Source organism: Macrotis lagotis, chromosome 5, assembly GCF_037893015.1.
Source record: "Macrotis lagotis isolate mMagLag1 chromosome 5, bilby.v1.9.chrom.fasta, whole genome shotgun sequence".
Taxonomy (NCBI): Eukaryota; Metazoa; Chordata; class Mammalia; order Peramelemorphia; family Peramelidae; genus Macrotis; species Macrotis lagotis.
The window spans coordinates 54789333-54806187 of NC_133662.1; the positions used below are offsets into that span (position 1 = coordinate 54789333).

The 16855-nt window shown below is 32.4% G+C and overlaps 1 protein-coding gene across 3 annotated transcripts in view; it reads left to right on the forward strand.

Moving 5' to 3' along the window:
* The window catches only part of ADGRB3 (adhesion G protein-coupled receptor B3), a 909716-nt gene that overhangs the window by 526454 nt on the left and 366407 nt on the right, over positions 1-16855 (forward strand). For all 3 annotated transcript variants that reach the window (XM_074237293.1, XM_074237296.1, XM_074237295.1), the window contains exons 14-16: positions 759-908; positions 2391-2466; positions 14318-14420. In XM_074237293.1, the coding sequence (XP_074093394.1) occupies positions 759-908; positions 2391-2466; positions 14318-14420 (329 nt within the window). The remainder of the gene's footprint in view (positions 1-758; positions 909-2390; positions 2467-14317; positions 14421-16855) is intronic.

Below are 16855 nucleotides of genomic sequence, written 5' to 3' on the forward strand. Positions count from 1 at the left end.
ATTAAGGAAAAACATCCAATGCAATGACCACATCTGACAAGCTAAATTATGTTCTGCACTAGTAGTTCTCTGCTGATAGTCTGATTTTTTTCAAAATAAAACTAATATTCTGAGTTTTCAAAATAGAATGATAATATAGGGGAAAAATAGAGTTGAATTTCTTCTATGGACAGGCTTCCTACAAAGACAGATATGCACACACATTTACATAAACCCCCTTCAAGTTATTTTTTCAAGTAGTTATTTGCAAGGAAACTCGTTTTTATTATCTAACTGTCTTTTTCAAATGCTATTGTGTCTGCCTTGGTTAACTTTGTTAGGTCTGCCCTAGTCTGACTCCAACAGTTCTGTCTCCCAAAGAAATCTTTGCATCTTATTCTGTACTAGAAATAGTGGGAGAGCACTATAAGGATCGGGCATATCAATAAACACAATTTAAATATATATGTGTACATTTATATATTTATTATATTTTCTTTTGTCTGTGCAAATACACTTTAAAAATAATTACAAGGACATATTGCAATTTTACTTTGAAATACTTTTTATTCATCCTATTATCTCTATTTTCTTTCCCTTAAGGATAAAATTAAAAGTATACTGTCTGCATAAAACTTGATTCTTAAACTCCATTTCATCTTAATATTCTTGTGCCTTAGGCTTTTATTTAAAAAATAATTTATTGCTTATATTGATCTCATGTGACTATATTGAAATGTGGCAAAGGATACTATTGATTCTGGGATTTTTCTTCATAGTGGCTAGTATTCAGAAGCTTCCGGCAGCTTCTGTTTTAACAGACATCAATTTCCCAATGAAAGGAAGGAAAGGAATGGTCGACTGGGCAAGAAACTCAGAAGACAGGGTCGTTATTCCTAAAAATATCTTCACACCAATGTCATCAAGAGGTAATGTTGCATTAGATGAACCTGTGACCAATAACTGATTTTTAAAAATATGTAACTATTATTAGAATTAATGTATTTTCTGCTCATAAGTTTAAATTCCATAATCAATTGAGCAGTCAGTAAAGTAGCAATTATTAAGCACCTGCTTTGTTCAAAATGTCATGCTAAATTCTTGGGATATTTAAAAACAAAAAATTATCACCTTTTGGGGGATAGATAGCAACTAGGTACAAATAAAATATATGCAGAACAAATTTGATGTTGCTTCAAAAGTAAAACACTAAAATTAAGGAAGACTAAGAAAAACATCTTGCAGAAGTTAAAACTTTATCTGAGACTTGAACAAAGTCAGGGAAGCTAGGGGGTGGAGATAGGAAGGGAGAGAGGTCCAAGCCAGGGGGATAGTTAGTGAAAATGCTCAGCATTAGGCAATGGAATATTAAGAGCAAATACTCTGTTATCACTGGATAATAGAGTAGTATATATAAAAGAAAGAAATAACCTTTGTCATATTTTTAAAAAATATTTCCTCAAATATGCTAGTAAGATGAGAATATGTTTATTCATTCTATATGTCTCAAAATATCTAGAAAAACCCTTGGTTCCTTAAAAATGGGAATGAGAGACCAGTACACATGATAAACTCCTATTTTCAGAAGAATATATTGTTCATGATACAGTTAAGAGTGGACTCAATTTGTAATAAAAGGAACAGGGTTCAAACCCTAGGTCTTCCACTTATTCCCTTTGTAAAATTAGGCACATCATTTCACTTGTAAGAGCCTCCAATTTCTTAGCTGGAAAAGGAAGTTGCTGGACTAGGTGAGCACTAAGGTCTTTCCCAATTCCCAATCTGTCTTTGATTCTCCAAAATTAATAAATACTTTCATTTTATCAAATGAGAGGATTGGACTTGATAATCTCTAAGATTACTTTCAGTTCAAATCTTTGCTCTATGATTTTATGGTCCTTGGTCTAATTACCCTCTTCATGCTTCTGATGATACTGTCCATGGCCCTTCTCAGGTCTTAAGAGACAACATTGCCCCCTTTGTCACTAGTTTTACATCTATGATCACCATTAAAGCAGATAGATATCTTATATCAGGGGTAGAACAGTAAAAGAAACAATGTAACTCCTAGCATATGCTCTCTGTCAGAGAAACTAAACAGTGGATCCTAAAGTCAGTCCATTAATCAGTCAAGGATCATTTATTCTGTGCCAACTGTGTGCTAGGCACTCTAATAACCGGTAAGAATACAAAGAAAGGCAAAAAAAAATCCTGCCCTCATGGAGCTTAAATTTTAATGAGAGTATCAGCAAAATAATGGGAAAAGAATCTCTCTTCCTTTTCAGCTTTCATATTGTCTCCATGGGTGCTGTCAATATTGGGAAAGTTGGGAAAAGTCTAATAGGCTACAAGATTTCAAAATGTACATTTTTTTCTTGCTAGTATATTAATATGATTTCTTTTTCTTTTAGAATTAGATGAATCCTCTGTATTTGTCCTTGGAGCAGTGCTATATAAAAATTTAGATCTTATTTTACCAACTTTGAGGTAAGAAAAAATGTAAAGTATTATGTGGACAATCCAATTGACAGGGATTTGGGGAAATATAAGTAGCTTCTTCTTGTTATTTTCCAAATGATGGCTTAAGCAATTTTATTTCCAAGTTAATTTAAAATGTTTCATATGCTATATAGGCAACATGGAATATTGGATAGACAGTTGGTTTCAAGGTCAGGAAGACCTGGATTCAATTCTCTCTTTTGACACATACTCACTTTGTGACCCTGAACTGTCATATTCTCAGGCAGCTCTCCAACATCAGAAATGCAAATCTACTTTAGTAGGAATTTCTCCATACAGAGTTACCCACTCCTAACAAAATAAAAACCTTGGCCTCATCCCAAAATGATAGTAATCCTTTCATTAAATTGGATTATCTGATTATAGCCCTGTGGTTCTTATTTAACTAATTCTATCTTGATTCAAAGTAAAAACAAGAAAATTTCTTAAGGCTATTTAATATAATGACTATAGAAAAAATTAAACTAACTCCTTTTACTATTTGTAATTAATGCTGCCACTCATCAATATAATATGATCACTTAAAATACTCCATGCCTCCTTTAATTTGCACAAGATCTCAATTTACCTCTAAATACATTTTCAATTATATCTAATTAAGAAATAATGCTTGTGGTCTATTGAGAGACTATTTTTGGACAAAACACATTGATTTGTGCTTTTCTTTTTTTTCCAAATTACATACCTCCAGAAAAATATAATTACAAAAAAGTAATCACTAATCTTAACCTTATCTCATTAAAATCTCTTTATGTCTCACAAGAATTTCTCATAATTCACTGAATGTATCCTTTAGTATACCTACTCATAGCACTTCTCTCTGCTACTTCCCTCTGTACTACTTTTGGTAGGAAGGATGTAAATGAGGATTCCTAATTATCAACTATATTGTATTAAAATTACACACTACCCTGCTTATTCACTCTTTCATGAGTAAAGCTTTAAACTTTTTTTTCAAGAGAATATGTGGATGATATATGTATTCTTAGGGGGAGATAACAAGTACAATAAAAAACATTTAGAGCTCAACTCAGCATAAAGCAGACTCTCACAGAAGCTTCTAGAAGGCCTTTCTAAACTCTGCAGCTGCAGCAAACAATGATTTGGGGAAAATCTTTGGGGAGACACATTATTAGTGTCTTTGGGGAAAATCTTTCTGTGGGAGACACATTATTAGTGCAGTGAATGAGTCACCCAGGTTTTCTAATGTGGAACAGACTTTTCCACCACCAAAGAGACATTAGTCAGGCAGAGTAAATATACAGAAGGGACAGAGTTACAGCATTTTCATTAATGAGTTTTGCAAGGGATTAGAGACTTCAGTTGGCAAGGTATAGGTTTCATTTTGATTTGTTTGGAGGGTGAGAGGAGATGGTGTTTCTGTGTGTGTTAATAAAAAAGATTTCCACAATTTTTTAAATATAAAGCATATTCAGCCACCAATATTTTCTCTTAGGCTCTAGACCTCCAAGGAAACCCTGTGGGGGTGGACTTGATAAAGAAATGTTAAGTGACTTTCCCAGTCATACACCTGATTCTAGGCACTCTACTACACCATAAGGAGTTTCCAGTGAAGAACCCATACATTACCAATCCAGATCAGCACTTTTTCTCTGAGTTTATAGTCTTAGTTATAAGGCACACTAAGAATTTAAATGACTTTCCCAGGGTCATATAATCAATATGTATCAGAATCAACTTTAGTCCAGAAGGTTCAGATTCTGAAGCTAACCCTCTTATTCAAAGGCTATCATACCTCTTATTAATAGTTATATAGCACTTGAATGTTTTCATATTATTTTACATATATGCTTTCATTTGATCCCCCCCCAAAATAATGAAATAACTTAAGATGGCAGTCATACCTTTCATCTTTCCCTAAATCAGTTCTATTAGTTTCATCCTCCTCATGCTCTCAAAGTGCACTGCTCAAATACAAATCGCCATGGAAATGGTTTTCTAGGATTCAGTTAGATTCACTCAGCATCTGCTTTGTAGAAGGGACATAAGCATATACTGTTCTATTTGACTCTAAGTGATACTATTAAAAATAAGTGAAATATTCAGTTCAAAAAGTCTTTGGTTTTTCTACATTCTTTATTTTAACTTAATGGCAACAAAAAATTTCCTTTATATTATTAAATTAAATTAATCAATCAAAAATAATGTATTTAATGCCCACAATAAGCCAGACACCAAGTTAGAATCTGGTAATCTAATAACAAAAAAAACCCCATTTTCGGCCATCATAAAACTTACATCTCATTGGGAAGCAAAATATAAGTGCATAACGAAATGTAAACTTTTGTGAGAATCAGGAAATTTCAAAAGGACTAGTGCTGGAAACAGCATTTTTTATTTTTAGGTTTTTGTAAGGCAAAAGCCCAAGGCCACACAGCTACATAAGTATCTGAGGCCAGATTTGAACTCAGGTACTCCTGACTCCAGGGCCAGGTGCTCTATCCATTGCACCACCTAGCCCTCCTTGAAGTAGCATTTGAACTGTGATATATACAAATAAATAATTTTAAAGAAGATAGTAACAGGACCTGTGGTTTTCCTGTTAGAACTGTTGATGAGGAAATTTCTTTTACTAGTGTAGGTCTGCACCTTTACTCCAACTTCCTTAAGGACTGAAAGGTTAATAGCCTGACTCTTGATGATACATGTGTCAGACACTCAAGAATTCAGGTCCTCCTGGCTCCAAAGCCAGTTCTAACCAATATGCTACATTCTCTCTCTCTCTCCAGTAATGTATAATAATTATTATTTGTATTGTTATATGTAAATTATCTTGTGATTGTGGTATTGATGATGATATTATTTTGAAAGGGGGCATTCTTTCTAAACAGATATCCATAAAGAACTTTAAGATTTACAGAAAACTTTTCTTGCAAGAACTCTATGGGACAGGTAGTATGATATGATTCAACTATCTCAGATTTACGTATGGGAAAACAGGATCAGAGAATTACATGAATCCAAGGCATCAGAATCCCATGATCAGGTATATTTATATACCAGAATCCTTTTATCCCATAAAGAAGAATATAAACTACTCTATAAACATATTAATATATGTTACTTGAGTTCATTCAATATGCAATGGCATTTTAATCAAGGCATTGGTAATTACAGCCACCAACCATTGCTTATGAAGAGGCTATATATAGGGTAATGGTACTAGGAGCAAGGAGACAAGAATTTTAGTGCCAAATCCAGCACTGCTTATGTGTATGATTTTAGGAGAATAATATAATTTTGAGGGGGGTCATTTTTTTTCATCACCAAAATGAACAATTTAAATTCAGTGTTCTTCAAATTTCCCTCCTCAAACTCATATTTTTTGAGTCTTTGAAAATTTTGATCATAGTTCAATACTAAAATTCAGTTTCTTTGAATAAAAACAAGAGATTTAAGGAGTTCTTATTGTTTTAGATACAAACTTAAACATTTACACCAAAATGATTGCTGATATGGCTAATTAGCCAGAGATTTTCCTTCCTATAGCACTGATGTGTGGCATAGTAAAAAAAGAGGACTGAACTTGGAGTCAGGAGAGACCTGAGTCCAAATCCTAGCTATTATTAACTGAGAGATTTTTGTTGTCATTTAACTTCTCTGACCATCAGTCTCTTCATCTATAAAATGGGAGTGACAATGAGTGGACTAGGTACCTCATAGAGTTGTTATAAGAGTTAAATAAAAGCTTTTATTTTTCATATTATGATCATTTGGCCAAACAATAAAAAATGAATATTCAGAATGTTAAAGAAATTCATAAACCTCATATATTTAGATAACATAATGCTTTAATCTAGCATTAAGAATATTCTTTATTCTCATATTAAATATCCTCTAGGTTTCTTCTTTTAAGCTTCATCTTTTGTTTCACATTTTACTCTGGGCAGGGATTCTGTTTTCTTCTTTTGCACTGCTGTCCCCATCCCTATTTCCATCATTAAAATACCTCATGGATGAACTGTAGATGCTTAATAAGTAAGTTTAAATTCACAATTTCTCTGATTCTATTAATATTTGGATATTGAACTATAGTACAGAAAAATATCATGTTGATCTTAAAAAAATAGGAACTAGACCTGTAATTTCATATAGACAGAGAGTTCCCAGATATGGAAAACCCTTCTACCCACAGAAGTCAGTATTTTCTCTGCAACTTCTCATTTTAGAAAGGGACCAATATCACCATTTACTCACAAGGGGTCAAATATTCAGACTGAGACAGAGAAGGGCCTTAAATCTAGGCTCCGAGGGCAACTCTCTATCCACCATATCAACATTCCCTCTTTGAAAATGTTGCTATTCATTCTATTTCTTTTAAAAATAGCTTTTAGAAACTTTAGAAGGTCAATGTTGCAGTTATTTAAATGAATTATTACCTATTTCATTTTTCTTTTAAGAGAAAACTAGAGTTTGAATTTTCAAAAAAAAGACATATTGCATTAGTTAGATTCAAATAACTAAAACAATCTCTGCATAAAAGGTAAAAATATACCAAATTTGCTTCATAAACTCATTAAAATTTTACCATTTTTATGTGCATTATTCTCTTAACATATGTCTTTGTTTTCCTAATCATTTATTGAAATTTCTAGGGCCTAGTTTAATGTAGACTGAATGATGTTTCCTTAGTTGTGTGGTCTCAAGGGTTGATATCCATGCATATTACTGTTACGTTTACAGAAAATTGATTTTCTGTATACAAGTTTTCAAAACAATGCTATATATAATTTCCCTCTAGGGTGTTCTGAAGGAAAACGTGAAATGTTATGTGCAGAGATAATTTTAAAAATTTCTTTTACACAAGAAAAAGAAACAATTTTTTGTGCTTATATTTCAAGTCTTTTTTTTTATATTTGATCTTACACATATTTACTTATATCATTTGAGGAATAGAATGTTTTTCACCATTTGGTCTTCTGACTTCTTATATTTAAATGGATTCAATTCTTCCTAATGCACCAAACATTATTCAAGGGCAGAGGGATAATAGTATCATCAATATTAGATGCAGTTGGGCTGGACAGTAAAACAAATCTAGCTCAAATCCTCCCCTATCCCTTATTTAAAAAGGCAAAAATAAAAAAAAAAACCAATCAATAACCAGAGAACTTAAATGATTTGCTAATGGTCCCTTAATCAGTGATTAGAATAGCTAGAATTCAAGCCCAGATCTTTTTTTTTTTTAGGTTTTTTGCAAGGCAAATGGGGTTAAGTGGCTTGCCCAAGGCCACACAGCTAGGTAATTATTAAGTGTCTGAGACCGATTTGAACCCAGGTACCCCTGACTCCAAGGCCGGTGCTTTATCCACTATGCCACCTAGCCGCCCCCAAGCCCATATCTTTTTACAATAAATTTAGAAGTCTTTTCACTCTGTAATCCTAAATCTTATGTTGACTCTTCCAGAATTATCCCCTAATAACCACATATCTTTTATTCTGTGACTTTATAAACTTTAAAGGGGAAATTTTCAAGTTGGACCTTAAATCTAGTCATTAAGCATTTAATAGGTACCTGTTATACAAAAAGTGCCAACAATAATAAAAAAGGACTCTACTAACTCATTGGTCAATTAGTAAGTCAATAGATGTTTAATAAGTGCTACAATATGACAGGCACTACATTAAGCATTGTTGAAGCAAAAAAGGTAAACAAACAAACAAAATCAGTCCCTGCCCTTGAGGAATATGCAATCTAATGGGAGGAGACATAACTACACATAACTACAAACAAACAAGCCATATATAGTTTGGATTGGATGTACTAGACTTAAGAGGGATCAGGAAAGGAAACCATAGAAGCCAAGAGGTGGAGACATGGTGGAACATTTCCTGAATATGAGATAACCAGCTCAGATGCTTTCAATTGGTGGGGGATTGTCAAGGAATCCAGTGTAACTAGATTACAGAGTTTCTCATGGTGAGGTAAAAGGTGTAAAAAGACTAGAAAAGTGGGGGATATTGTACTTTGGAAGTAACAAGGAACCCTAGAGTAGAGTTTAGTAAGGGTAAAGGGTGATATGGTCACCTGTGCTTTGAGAAGATCACTTTGTTAACTGAGGGAAGGATGTACTAGAGTGGAGAGACACCTGTGACAGGTAGACCAATCAGCAAACTAGATATTGAAATAGTCCTAGTTGAAGTGATTAAGGACCTGTAGCAGGTTGGGAGTGTCAGAGTACAGAAACATATATTTTGTATATATACACATATCTATATATCTATATGTACCTTTATATATGTGTGTATGTGTATGTATACATATATGTGTGTGTATATATATATACAACAACATATATATACACACACACACACATATATATATATATATATATATATATATATATATATATATATATATACAAGAGATGTCAACAAAGTAAAATCAATTGGCTTTGCCCTCAGCTTGTACATAGGATGTAAGCAATAGTGAGAAGTTAAGATTAGCAGCCTGAGGGCCTGGGAGGATATTGATGCCCTCTTCAATAAGAGGGAATTTTGGAATTGCGGGTGATTTAGTGAAAAGATAATGCGTTCAATTTTGGACATTTGAGTTTTAGTTGTCTATAGGACGTTCAGGCTAATGGAGAGAAAACTGTCATGAAAACTTGGTGTGGGGGAAGGGTATCAAAGAGAAGAGAGTGACCAATAATGGAAAAAAGCTATAGGGGGATTGAGAAGGCTGAGACCTAAGAAAAAGGACATTAGATTTGGGTAGCAAGATTCCTTCCCCAAGAAGCCCCCATTTCTCCAAAGTATCCCTTTGCACTAGCATCCATAGGTCTAGAATTCAGTAGTCAGGTTTCTAAATTCTTCCTATTCATGGTTGAAGGGAGTATTTCATTAAGAATGAAATGATATTCAGGGAGCACTGTCTTTTTTCCCCATAAAATGAATAGAATAATAAAATAATCCCATATGCTATTTTCAACATAGAAATTAAGACCTAAATGTCTATGGATTTTTTTAAAGAAGAAAATTTAAAAAAATAAATTCCATCAGACAGGAATAATGCAGTAAAATGAAAAACTGCAACCTTCTAATAAATCAGTAGTGGTCCAAAAATTAACCTCTAAAAATGGAACAAATTTAAATATTGCAAAACCACAGGAATTTGCTGCCAAGTGCTCTGACCTAATAAAGATAAATGATGCTGAAATTTCTCTATATTTAGGAAATGGAACTCATTTCAGTTCCTCATATTACAGAAATTAAGAATAAATGGAAAATGCAATTGAACAGAATGATATTGGAAATAATAAGGGTGAAAAAAAGACCAATGATCACATTCCATCTAATGTAATGCAAATTATTAAAAATGAACTTAGGGAGCACAATTACAATATTTAGAGCCCCAATTCTAGGACTTAGTTCTTGATCATGAGAATTTATTGAAATATGATCATGTCATAGAGTTCATCATTTTCCTTCATTGCAAAATTCCAAATAGAAATGAACACTTTTCCACAAATGAATCAAATAAATTATACACAATTAGAAATATTGAAATATACCAATTATTTGGGGATGGTGAGGAAGTGAGAAAAGGAAATCTAATGAGAAAATTTCCTTTTCCAATGCAAATCAGCAGCCTTTTTATAATTTGTTCCCTTAAAGGGTACCTTAGTTTACCTGAGAATTTAAGAGACTTGTTCTGGACATCATAGTAAGCAAAGAGTTAGATTATCTGATTCTGAGGAAAGCTCTCTAGTCACTATTAAGTTGCCTTTCCTCTATATATCATTAAGTATATTTCATTTAGAAATATAAAGACCAAGACTAACATATTATGAAGTTTCTGTATATAAATTTAATTATGTTATATAATATCTAAATATGCTATATATTAATATATTACAAGAATTATACATATTTATATAATGAGACTCATAGATAGAACTAGAAAATACCTTCAATTGCCTCATTATAAAATGCCCTAATTATAGAATTTATATTCTATTAAGAAGATAAATTATTTGTCCAAGATCATAAATATAGTAAGCTGTAGAGCTATGATTTGAATTCAGGTTCTCTTAGTTCAAATATGGAATCCTTACCAGTGTACATAAAAAGTGGCAGTCTTCTTATTGTTTGTTAAACAAATAAAAATTTTCAGGTTTTAACTTAGCGTTTACAACTGATTTCAGTTTTCATGCAAAATCCATTAAACTTAGTGATCTTTTAATGTTCCCTTTTACCCAGACTAGATGATTTTTTAAAACTTAATTTCTTTAAATATGGAGAATCTTTCAAAGTCAGTCAAGAAATACCTCAGTATTTGAAAGACAGTTGAATTGTAAGAGTAAGTACAAACCCCCGGATTGTGAATAATACTTTACCAATTAAAGATCTTCACTATGGAATTACTGTACTTGGCCAAGATGTGATATGTTACCCAGGTGATGTCTCATTGCCTTTTAGTTCCCTAAATTGAATCTCTTCAATAAGTACTTAACTAAGCTCAGCTTTGACTGAATTTGGCATCTAGGTGGTGCAGTGGATAGAATAGGATACCAGGCCTGGAGTCAGAGAAATTCATCTTCCTGAGTTCAAAGGTGACCTTAAACAAGCTTTGTGACCCTGGGCAAGTCATTTAGCCCTGTTTGCCTCTGTTTCCTTAACTGTAAAATGAGCTGGAGAAGGAAATGGCAAATCAACTCTTTATCTTTGCCAAGAAAACAACAAATAGGGTCAAAAAAGAGTTAAAAACAAATTTAGTGATAAAGGCAGGTTTAGTAATAAAGATTTTAGTAACAGAGGTGGTTTTTTTGAATCATAAATAATATCATGTCTTTTTAAAAGAATGTTCAGAACACAGCTATGTAACTTGAGTGTTAAAAAAAAAAACCTAAGTAAACTAACTAGCACAAATATCAAGGACAGGAAAGATGAGTTAATTGCTTCAGTCATAAAGTCCATTTAACTGGGAGATAAAATCTGAAGTCCTGGCCAGAAATTCAAGCCTTGTACTCAACCAAGAAATATTAATGGATCACAAAATCTAACATGGTCCATCATGAGCTAGGCATTCAATTATGCAAATTAGGAAACAGTGACAGAATAAATTAAAGAAAATGGGTACTTCTTAATGTATGATGTTGTATTTTTTTCCCATCCTTAGTATGAAATTATGATATTCCTAAGTATTTTAAGAGAATCATTATTCATTTATCTTGGATATTTTCTTTAATTATGCTCAGTGAAAATTTATTTGTTGTATTTATTATTTATACATTATTATAAAAAAATTAATCCATCATAGAAGTGGATACAAGTATTGGATAGGAATCATAGATAATATCAAATAAAAACAATAGCATAATGTAATTAGAGAGCCCATCTATCAATTATGAAAGAACTGTGGCAGGAATCTAGCCTGATGGCATCAAATGCAGAGTAACAAGAGCCACTCATTTTCCATAGCTATCTTTGTTTACCACAGATTGAATTAGTTTTAAAATGAGATATTCTCTATATTTTATTTTAATTTTATTTTCAAAATATTTTCCAATAACATTTTATTTTAATTTGATCCATATTCAGTAACATTGTGGTCTTCAGGTAGCCCATGGGCTGGCTATTTGACATTTCTGGTCTAGTCTATGATACATACAGTCAGTAAGACTCTGAGTAACCCATTTAACCTCATCACAACTCTTCAAGATTACAAGTTATTCACCATATGGACAATGACTGGTAGGAAGATTTTCCTCACAGCTTAGCTTCCACGAAATTTTGAAGAAGTTAACTGTAAATAATGACAAATAAATAAATGTATGCTAAAGAAAATTCTCTTTTTCTGTTGGCTTATATATTATTTTATTTAATTAGCAAGTAGGTGCCCTGAATATAACATGATTATCTGGAAAATTCCCCAAAATACTTGCATACCCAAAAGTAATTATACTTCTGAATGATATCTCCTCCTTAAATGAGCTCCTAAATTAAATTATTCTTCTAGGTAAAGCATAGTTTCTTCTCTTATATTTTCTAGGCGCCTTTGCTACTTTGCTGGAATATATCTTTATCCAAGGGAACTTGTCCTTCCTAACTAGAAGAATTACATGGGTTTTCCAAATTTGAACTCCTTATTTCCAACTCTACTCAAAGGCACAAGCTTGAAGAAATGAGTGCCAGTCCCAGTTAGCTCAGTATTTGAAGATTCTTTTTTTTAAATCTTACATTCTATTAGGACATAATATATTGGTACTTTGATATAGCTATTATCTCAACCATGTGGTTACTTCCTCACTTGTTAATACACTTGACCCGAAGGGTTGGAGACCTGGCACCCTTTTTAAAAGACATGTTGAGTTATTGAGTCAATAAATTCCTAACACAGAGACAATATTTTTCCATAGCTCACTAACACTTCATGAATTTCCCCCCCCCCCAAAGTCTATGCCCTTAAGAAAAATGAAATCACCCAGGAGCTGATGTGCCACATTGTTTTAACAGAGTTGAAATTGAGTAGCTGCTTTTGTGATAGATGTTAAAGTCTGGCCTGAATAATGCATGACTCATGGAAAAATCATGCTGCCTATTCCAAATAGAAAGTGTAAAGCAGACAGAAGACAAATAAATGATTTATCTGCTGTTTTGGATACCTCATTTAAACTCTTTGGACCCTAAAGAGTAGGGTTAGCAGAATCTTGTTTGTTAGCAGATATTGAGCTAGTATGAATATATAACCTGAAAAACATTGGTTGTCTCATAGACATTTAAAATGATTAATTCAATATATTAAAATCTTAAATGAAATAAATATTCAAATAGAATAAATATTATTTAATACATTAAATATTAAATTTAATACATTAAAATGATCAAATCTCTAATATCATTAGCTTGAATTCTTTCTTCATCATCATAGATCCCAAACTTTACATTATTTTAAGTTTCCTGGGAAACTACTGTGAAAAAAACTCATTCATCACTCAATGATCAGACTTTTGATTGTGGGACACCTGAAAATTGAATGGCTCAGTTAACAACCATTCCTGAAGTTAATGGTTTTCTAGCTTAGGAGGACCTGTGAGAGAGTTTGCACTCTACTGTCATAACCTTAGAGACCTCAGAGTTATCTCCATGCAGTGTCAGAGAAGGACTTTATAGGGAAAAGGTTTATATTGTTGAGAAATAAAATAATTTTACAAGCTATATTAGCATACAAAATTATCCATTAAATGTATTTACAGATAGTTTAATATATAGTATATAAAATAATTTCCTTTTCTCAGGACATTTTTGTAACTAACATGATTTTTTTCAGAGAATGTGTTTTAATAGGATATTTTAAAAGCATAAGTGTAATCTCAAAGAACATAGTGATATAAAAACTTACAGATGTCAACTATGGAAATAAAACTTTCCATCATTAGAAACAATATTTAAGTTTAAATCTCATTTGCATGCATAGTATTTATTTCATCTACCCATGGAAGCATATTTAAAGGTAGCTTAATGTTCAAAAAAGATGGGGGGAGGGTCTTATCTCCTGGAGAAGAAAAAATTTTAAGTAAACCTTGTGACAAATAAATTATACTCATTTAAAGATTGCCAGGAGGTTTGAATTTTCAGACCATCTCTCTTATCTATGAATCAAATTTAAGCAATAGCAGCTCTGTCATTGTTCTAATCTTCCCAGTCTAAAACTGTAACATGCAGAAAAGCTTCTTTTGCTTAATTTCTAAAACTAAATAGCATTTCTTTATAGTTCCAGGTAAATGTGATTATAGTGGCAATTAATATTATTGATTGAGCATTTCTTCTTATAACAAATATTATTCTTTTCTAGAAATTTTACTGTCGTTAATTCCAAAATTATTGTGGTGACAATAAGACCTGAACCTAAAACAACAGATGCTTTTCTGGAGATAGAATTAGCACATTTGGCTAACGTAAGTAATATCTACTGTATATTATTTGGTTGCATCAAAGTATTTATCTTTGAAGGGATGTTTTTAATGGTCCTCTTTTCTCAATAATTATATGTAATTTCAAAATTTCAAAACAAATAATTGTTTAAGAAAACTATCAAATAGGTAAAAATGGTCTATTTTCCATTTTTTCCCTTTATTACCCAGATATTCTTTGCAAATTAATCTTTTTAAAAATACCAGAAAATCTGGTAGTTCTAGTTCCTCTAATATCCAGCTCCATAATATGACTGGTGCAACTGGGTGCATCCAGGGTAGTTAAATTGTATAACGGATGGAGCACTAGGCCTGGAATCAGGAAGGCCTGGCTTAAAATCCAGCCTCAGACACTTGCTAACTGTGTGACCCTGGGCAACACACTTAATCCCACTTGCCTCAGCTTCCTCAAGAAAGGAAATGGTAAACCACTCTAGTATCTTTGCCAAGAAAACCCCTAAATAGATTCATCAAGAGTTAAATACATTTGAAGAATAAGTGACCACAAACCACAAGTTTTGCCCTGAGGTACAGAATTTTAGAGGGTACTGATAGAATTCCTTCAGCAGGTACAACCAATATTGGTTTATTCCTTATATTCTACATATTGCCAATAAGAGGAAAACCAAAGAAAGATGCCCAGTATGCTGGGTGGACACTCTTGGAAACAAATTGGTAGGAGGATATGGGCAGGAGTCTCACAAGATGAGCAGAAATACATGACTTTTGTTTTATATCAATGGGGTGAGTACCTATACTGATAAGGTCACAGATTTTGGGAGTATTGTCGTTAACTCTGAAACACTAGTTTTAACTTTTGTAGTCAACATCTAGGTCTTTTTAAACTTCTGCAATATTACATGACAGGTTAAATCTAGATCTAAAAGTACATGTCTTTTTAAAAGTAAACACTCCACTATACCCAAGCAAAGCCCTGAATTCAACCAAGAGCTTTTAGGAAGATGCACCTTAAATTCACTTTAAATTAGAAAATCAAGGATTTCAAGTTTTCAATAGTTTTTCAGTGGAATGTTGAAATTAAAATATAAGTGCTGTTTAGAAGATATAAGATGCTTCAACTTCAGACCTGTATAATAGAGTTTAAGATTAAAAAACACAATGTTACATAATTATATACAATGTGAGAACAATATGCAGAAACCAGGATTTCTTACCAGTTAATCAGTCTTCAGATCCTGCCCAAGTAGAGAGATAGGACTCATTAAGTTAACTTATAAATATTTTTAATGAGGCACATATATAATTTTAATAGGTTTACTTTTTAATATATTAGAAGTGTTTTATTTAGTTATATCTTTAAGTTTTAGCAATAGCTGTTGAGAGGATTAAATGAAAAAAAATATTTGTAAAGCACTTAGAATTTGCTTAGCATGTTGCTCTTTTGTCCCTATTCCAGTATATCTTGTGAACTAGGTCAAATGATTTATAGATTGATTAGTTTTCCCCTATAGGTATTTTTATGTGTATACATATACATATATACACACATACATGTATGTATATACGTGTGTGTACATATATATATATATATTTGTTGTGAGTTTTTTCCCCAGTCTTGTCTGACTCTTTTTGTCTCCCTTTGGTTCCATTTGATTCATAGATAAGAGAGATGATCTAAAAATTCAGAACTCCTGGCATTTTTTTCTTAGCAAAGATAGTGGAGTGATTTTCCATTTCCTTTACAAGTTCACATTACAGATGAAGAACTGAGGAAAGCAGGGTTAAGTGATTTGCCCAGGGTCCCCCAATTAGTAAGTGTCTGATACCAGATTTGAACTCAGGAATATAAATCTTCTGGATTTCAGATCTACTGCTTTATCAACTGGCGACCTAGCTGTCATATATAATAATAATATATAAATATGCATTTATCTACATGTGAATTTATGTGAATTACCAGACTTATATGTCTTGCATAGTATTATACATAAACATGCTTGTTTATATGCATATACTTTGTATACCTATTCATTTGTATATATGTACACACGTATATATGCATACATACATGCATGCATGAATACATAAAAAAGTCAGTTTTCTCATCATCCTTTGTGTTGTTTAAGCACCATCAGAATACTCTTTCCAATTTGGGCCCTCACATTTAACAAAAATATGGAAAACGTGAAGAAAATCTAACAGAATAATGAAAAATTTTATGCTGATAAAACATATAAGACAAATATAAAGGATTCACAATTATTTAAGCTAGGGAATAAAAGGTAGAAAGTAACCTTCATTCAAGAGCCTCTCACAAAGTATTCCACCTTTCATAATTGCTCAGCCCTCTCCTTTTAAGGATAAACTCAGATTCCATTTCCTCTGTAAAGTTTTACCTGGTTGCTTCCATCCACGTTGATCAAACTCCCTCTTCTTTGAGCTCCTCCATCACCTAAAGG